This window comes from Nematolebias whitei, chromosome 2 (genome assembly GCF_014905685.2).
Source record: "Nematolebias whitei isolate Nwh7 chromosome 2, NemWhi1, whole genome shotgun sequence".
Classification (NCBI taxonomy): domain Eukaryota; kingdom Metazoa; phylum Chordata; class Actinopteri; order Cyprinodontiformes; family Rivulidae; genus Nematolebias; species Nematolebias whitei.
In genome coordinates this window covers 4,063,934-4,070,439 of record NC_056499.1, presented here as the reverse complement: position 1 = coordinate 4,070,439, position 6,506 = coordinate 4,063,934, and the positions used below count along the sequence as shown (strand labels likewise).

At 39.7% G+C, this 6,506-nt stretch overlaps 1 protein-coding gene across 1 annotated transcript in view; it reads left to right on the top strand.

Annotated features, from left to right (window-relative positions):
* The window catches only part of sbf2 (SET binding factor 2), a gene marked incomplete at its 3' end in the record, with an annotated part of 115,177 nt that overhangs the window by 41,165 nt on the left and 67,506 nt on the right, over positions 1-6,506 (top strand). Inside the window, 2 exon segments of the mRNA XM_037689557.1 lie at positions 4,076-4,207; positions 4,614-4,724. Of these exon segments, the coding sequence (XP_037545485.1) occupies positions 4,076-4,207; positions 4,614-4,724 (243 nt within the window).

Below are 6,506 nucleotides of genomic sequence, written 5' to 3'. Positions count from 1 at the left end.
GATCAGCAGCAACATGAAACAGATCAACAGCAACATGAAACAGATCAACAGCAAAATGAAACAGATCAGCAACAACATGAAACAGATCAGCAGCAAAATGAAACAGATCAGCAACAACATGAAACAGATCAGCAGCAACATGATGTGATTTTTCACAGTGATTATTCTGGTTAGAGATTCATGAGTCTAACAGCCTCAGGGTAGAAGCTGTTCCTCAGTCTAGTGGTTCTACACTTAATGCTCCTCAACCTCCTTCTTGAGGGGAGTGAGGCAAAAAGTGTGTGTGCTGGGTGAGTGAGGTCCTTCGTGATGCAGGTGGCCCTCTTCCTGCATCTGGAGGTGTAGATGTCTGTGATGGTGGGGAGGCTGACTCCAACATCTTCTGTGCAGCCTTCACCACTCTCTGCAGAGCTTTTCTTTCTGCAGCTGTGCAGCCTCCATGCCACACGTTGATGCTGGAGCACAGGTGTCGTTGTTTTGAAACGTGATGTAATGTGAATAATACACATCAAACATTTCTCTCGTATTTATTTATTTTTTTTTACTGTAAGCTTTTTAATTTATCATATCTGAAAAGGAGTTCAAACACATGAGCAGTTGTGCGCACTCTGTAGCTGTCTGGAGACGCTCCTATGCGTAAAACGTGCACTGTCTGCAGGGCGCACAGCTGAAGGTGGATCAAGATGCTCATCCCTGCGGGACATGCGATCAGCATCTCTGCTGGGCAGGAGCGTGTGCGCAAGCTGGTGCGCATAGTGCAGCCGGAACATCCACTCCACAGACTGGGCAACGTCTCCTCTCATTGTATTTTTAATAAATAATCAAAATTTAAATCCGCAATGACTTTGGACTTTTAGTGACAGAGATTTGAGTTGCCAGAGCGTGCCCAGTCTAAATGAGAGAGATCCCAGATATTGTTCTGACAGGATCCGGCTCAAATTAAGCCCTGCTCTTACCTACAACAAAAATGACTCGCAAAACATTTTCTTATATTCAGCAACAAATCGGTACGTTTTGATTTTGTTCTTTTATTGTCGGACACGAGCTGAGTGAAATGGCTGAGTGAACTAGACTTTTTGTAGAAGATGTTCAGCATGCTGATAAAAAAAAGAATAGAAATTGTAAAAAAAAAAAAAAAACTGTAATTGATCAGTTTTGTTTACAGAACACTGTTACATTTATACTTTTGTCAGAAAAGTAACAGACATGTTTGTGTATCCTAAGAAGATGTTTGACTTGGACACGTGGACTCTGCGTGCGTTAATTTAAACCTTTTAAACATAGCAGACGTCTTCTGTATCTGGTGCACCATCTTTTTTGTCAGGCTCACGTTAATCGTTGGATCAGGTCACGTTTGGCCTCCTCACGCTCCTGCAGAGACTCACATTCCAATATTCATTTTCTTGCACTGAAGATCTTCTTGAAACGTGGGGGTGTTTTGACAATCTTTGCTGTCTAAATTGACATCCTTATCTGAACAAATAGATCCCAGCAAGCTTCCAGACAGACAGGTCAGGAATGTGTTTTGTTTAATAATTTAACCAAATTCTAAGAATAATAAAGAAATGTGACCAGCATCTGATTGGGTTATTTTGATCCCCTGCTTCTTGGTCCTGGGATACTTAAGCACGTTTGGCATTTTTTCCATTCCCCGGGGAAACATACCAGATTGTAATGAGGGCTGTAAGTCAAGAATGAGCACCAAGATGTTGGTGTGTCTTTAGCTGAACCAGTTGATTCACAGACACTTTGAAACTGACAGAATCTGTATATTTTGCTAACAGATGCAAAGCAATTTGTGTTTATTAGCACTCATGCATGTAAAAGTTTACACTTTTCAAGTGTCATTGCAAACTCACTAAGCACAATTATTGTTTCTTTAGAGCAGGGGTGTCCTATTTTGGTCCTCCTGGGCCACTATCCATCATGTTTTAGATGTTTCTCTGCTCCAACACATCTGATTCAAATCAATGGGTGATTAACAGGCTTCTGCAGAACATGAAAAGTTAATTGAATCAGGTGGGCTGGAGCAGGGAAACGAGCACAACATGCAGGACAGAGACCCTCGAGGACCAGGAAAGGACACCCCTGTACCTCCTATTGATGTAGTCATAATGGTATAAAATGTTTTTATTATTAAATGTTCCCAGTAAGATGAGCTGCTAGGCTGGAACCAACAGTAATTTGGAATAATTGTTAGCACAGACTTTTATAAATATATTTATTGTCAAATAATTTAAAGCCATAAATATTATATAGTACTGTAAGTACTATATAAGTACTATAAGTACGCCCGTTGAAAGGCGGACGTATTATTGTAAAGTATCTGTCCGTTCGAACGTAAACGTTCTCTTGTCCTGCCCATAACTTCTGATCCGCTAAAGATAATTTAACAAAATTTCATACATAGGTGCATCATCCATAGTCATTAGTGTTGCGTACACTTAGCACCACCTCAGCTTCAAGGTCAAGGTCACAAATTAAGGTCAAATGTTATATAAGGAGCATGGTGGCACGGTTGGTAGAGCTGCCACCTCATCAAACAAATCCCGGTCCAGGGACCTTTCTGGGTGGCATTTACATGTTCTCTCCGTGCTGCGTGGGTTTTCTCCGGGTACTCCAGTTTCCTCCCACAGACCAAAAACATGCATGTTAGACTGACTGGTGACTAAATTGTCCCGAGGTGAGAGAGAGAGAGAGTGAATGAGTGAATGGTTGTTTGTCTCTATGTGTCCCTGTGATGGACTGGAGACTTGTCCAGGTGTCCCCCACCTCTCGCACAGTAACTGCTGGACATGGGCACCAGTGACCCCCACGACCCAAGAAGGAATAAGCAGGGGGTCACTGGTCACAGCAGATTATGTATGTATGTATGCATGCATGCATGTATGTATGTATGCAAGTATGTATGCATACATGCATGCATGTATGTATGCAAGTATGTATGCATACATGCATGCATGTATGTATGTATGTTTGCATGCATACATGATGTCTTTGCATGTCTATGCATGCATGCTTACATGATGTCTTTGCCTGTCTGGGTAATTGCTATAGATTGCTGTATTGCTGTTTAATAGTTTGTTGACGGGCGTATAATGTGCCGTATTCTTGTTTGTTGTTGATTTTAAGATGCATCTCAGAACATCTGTTGCACTTTTTTTTTATTATGTGAATTCTGATTTATAGTTTCTTCCAGATGTGCTTTTACAAACAAACTACCTCCAAAATGTTTAAAAAAGTAAAGTCAGGTCCTCTGGACAGATTCTTCCTCTGAGGACCTGACTTTACTTTTTTAGATTGCTCTACCTGGATTATTGAGCATGCATCAGGATACTTCCAAATACTTTGTAACTTTTTTGTTTATCCTATCAAAACTTTTAGCTTGATCAGGAATAGTTTCCTAAGACATTTGTTTTTTTTTAATACTTTTCTAAATATTTAAATTTATTTAAAGAAAATACCACATAGAAATACATATGGGTAGTAATCTTTTCAGTTTCTTTAAATAAATTGTCAGTAGATTTTTTTTATTTTGTAAATCATCTGCTCTATTTTTGGTTTCTTGTGCTACATTTAGCATTTAGCTAAATTTTGCATATCATTTTAGCTGCTCCCTTTAGCTTAGCTTGTGTCCTGATCATTTGAGCATCTGTTCTTCTTGTTTAAAATTTTGACTAATTTATTTTAACTTTAACTATTTAGCATTTTCCAGAATTTCAGTAAAGTCATTCAACAGTTTGTGCAGTTTTTAAATTTTGTTTAAGCAATGCAACATTTCTTTTAAGCTTATGTTTCTAACTTTTATTAAAATTATTTTAACTGCAATTTATCACTTGTTTTAATGCTGTTCAGTTATGCTGGGGTAATGAGCGTTTTGTTTTTGTGGAGAATGTGCACAGTATTTGAAATACACGCCAGATTAGTACTAGACTGTGTGGTGGGTTTGACGCACACACCAGAGCTAAAACCAGGAGCTCAGTGCTGCTGGCAGGATCTGAGGTCAAGTTCCAGGTCCATGGCTCTGCGCTGAACTCTGACTAACAGAGATTTTTTTCTCTCCTCGATGCTGCAGGGATCAAAGGGTATTGAGGCTGATGGGGATGAAGATGAGGAGGCAGAGGATGGCTTGATCCAGCCAGCTCAAGTGTTTGCACCAAAAAGTCTGATTCTCGTGTCCAGGCTGGATTATCCTGAAATATTCCGGGTAATAAGACTCCATATGATTATATCTCAATTAACAATATTTGTGTGACTACGTGCAAGAAATTCCAAGAATTTTTGTTGAATTATTCTTTTATCTTTGAGAGGATGATAATCTGCTTTGCACAATCTACGCCATAGGTCAGGTTAGCTCAAATGTAAGCATGCACACCAGTTGAGTAAATTGGTTATATATAGATGAGCTTAAGAACCTGTTGTCTTTTCATTACAAACCTATATTTCACTCACAGTATTTGTAGACTTGGAGACAATCTTGTTAACCACGCCGGCGTTTTTGCTGCAATAACGTGTGTAAATGTCAATCAACATCACAGTCCAGTCAAACTAGATTGCAGAGTATTATATTTGAATGTATCCTCTGTGTTGTTGTCTCTGTTTTACTCTCACAGGGGTGCTTGGGGCTGATCTACACTGTGTACATCGACAGCCTGAATTACCCTTTAGAGGGTCTGGTGGCCAACCTCTTTACATTCCAGGTTCCTGTTGCAGGTGGAGCTCAGGTAAGTTTTGCATGACCCCACACGCTTCAGTTCCACCTCACAGTTCTGCTGCCCAAGTGTTTATCGCAAGAGAGCCTCAAATCCAGACCACCAGGGTCTGAACATGATTCATGTCGGCCACTGTGAGCCTGTTATCGTATGTGGAAGTGATGATGGAGTTATTAACATGATTTATGTTTGTTATGCAGCCAGTGTGGAACATTGTGTCCAGGTGGTGCTCTAGTTAGTTTTTCAACTATAGGCGATGCTTTTCTACTACATTATAGGGTCTTCTTTCATCATATGTTGAGCAGAGCACTTTTTGGTGCAACAAGACTGCAAAACATTGAAACCATCACCGGAGCAGTTCGGAGGAACTTGTTTTGTATGTGTTGCCAGATTAAACCCACCTCAGTTCTTCACTAGCTAGTTGTCAGAAAGTGTCATGATACAATAAGAGATTTAAGTTGTGTAAAATGTTGGAGAATAACTGATGACTATAGACCAAGGGTGTCCAAACTTTTTTCATATATGGGCCAAAACTATAAATGAAAGGACTCGTGCGCCACAAAATGTGAATTTAACTCAACGTGAACAACATTTTGAAGAAAGGACAAAAGTTTACTAATTTTGGTGGAGAAAGAGTTTTAAATTGTTGTAGATCCAAAACATTAAAAACCTCATAAACACTAAGATTATATTTTTTTATTTAAAAGGATTTAATTTGTTTGATTTGTTGGGTCTATGTTTGTTGTCTGCTTGTGTTTTGAGGGTTAATTTTAGTCTGCTCTCAGAAATAAAAGTGTAATTAGTGTAAATGTCCTTTTAAAAGGGGGTTGATCAAAGTTCTGAAAAATCGTCCAGTTGTCAGTCTCTACAACAGATTCATAGAAGGTTTGATAACGTCGATACCACATTATATTCATTTAAGAATGTCCAGTTTCCCTCTTGATTATTTTATCAACTGCAATATTTAGCCACGTTTTATGAATCATTATCCAAAAGTCTCCTTTCTGGTAGAAACCAGTAAAGGTTTGTGGTGCTTTGTACCATGAAGTGAAAATATCAAGAATATAGCCAAAGGTTTATTTTTTGTTTAATATTGCTAATTTTGAGGAGATTGTTTTTCATCCGTTTTGCTGTTAAACCTAAACATTATATAAAAAAGCATTACTAACGAATCTGCAGAAAGTCCTCGACCTCTTAAGCCTGCTGGTCAAAATGATACGGTTCTGAAACTGCAGCCGTGGGCCGCACAAAATCACTCCAAGGGCCACTAATGGCCCTCGGGCCACACTTTGGACACCCGCGCTATAGGCGACCATAGAGATAAATAGGATTGATGCTAAAGGAAGAAGTTTGCATTTGGTCACAAATCACGATTTATATGTTTAACAGAAACTGTCTAAATTTAATTCAGTTCAGTTTATTTTCATAACGCCAAGTCCCGGCAGGAGTCGTCTCAGAGCACTGAGCAAAAACATTCACATCTTCACTTGGTCAGTCTCTCATCGTGAGCAAGCACAAAGGAGACAGTGGAAAGGAAAAACTCCCTTTTGACAGGAAGAAACCTCCAGAAGAACCAGACTCAGGACGAGCGGCCGTCTGCTTCGACCAGCTGGGTTTGAGAGGAACAGGAAGGAGAGACAGAATGACGGGTCCAGGTGTACTTTCTATAGTCCAGGTGTACTTTCTGTAGTCCAGGTGTACTTTCTGTAGTCCAGGTGTACTTTCTGTAGTCCAGGTGTACTTTCTGTAGTCCAGGTGTACTTTCTATAGTCCAGGTGTACTTTCTATAGTCCA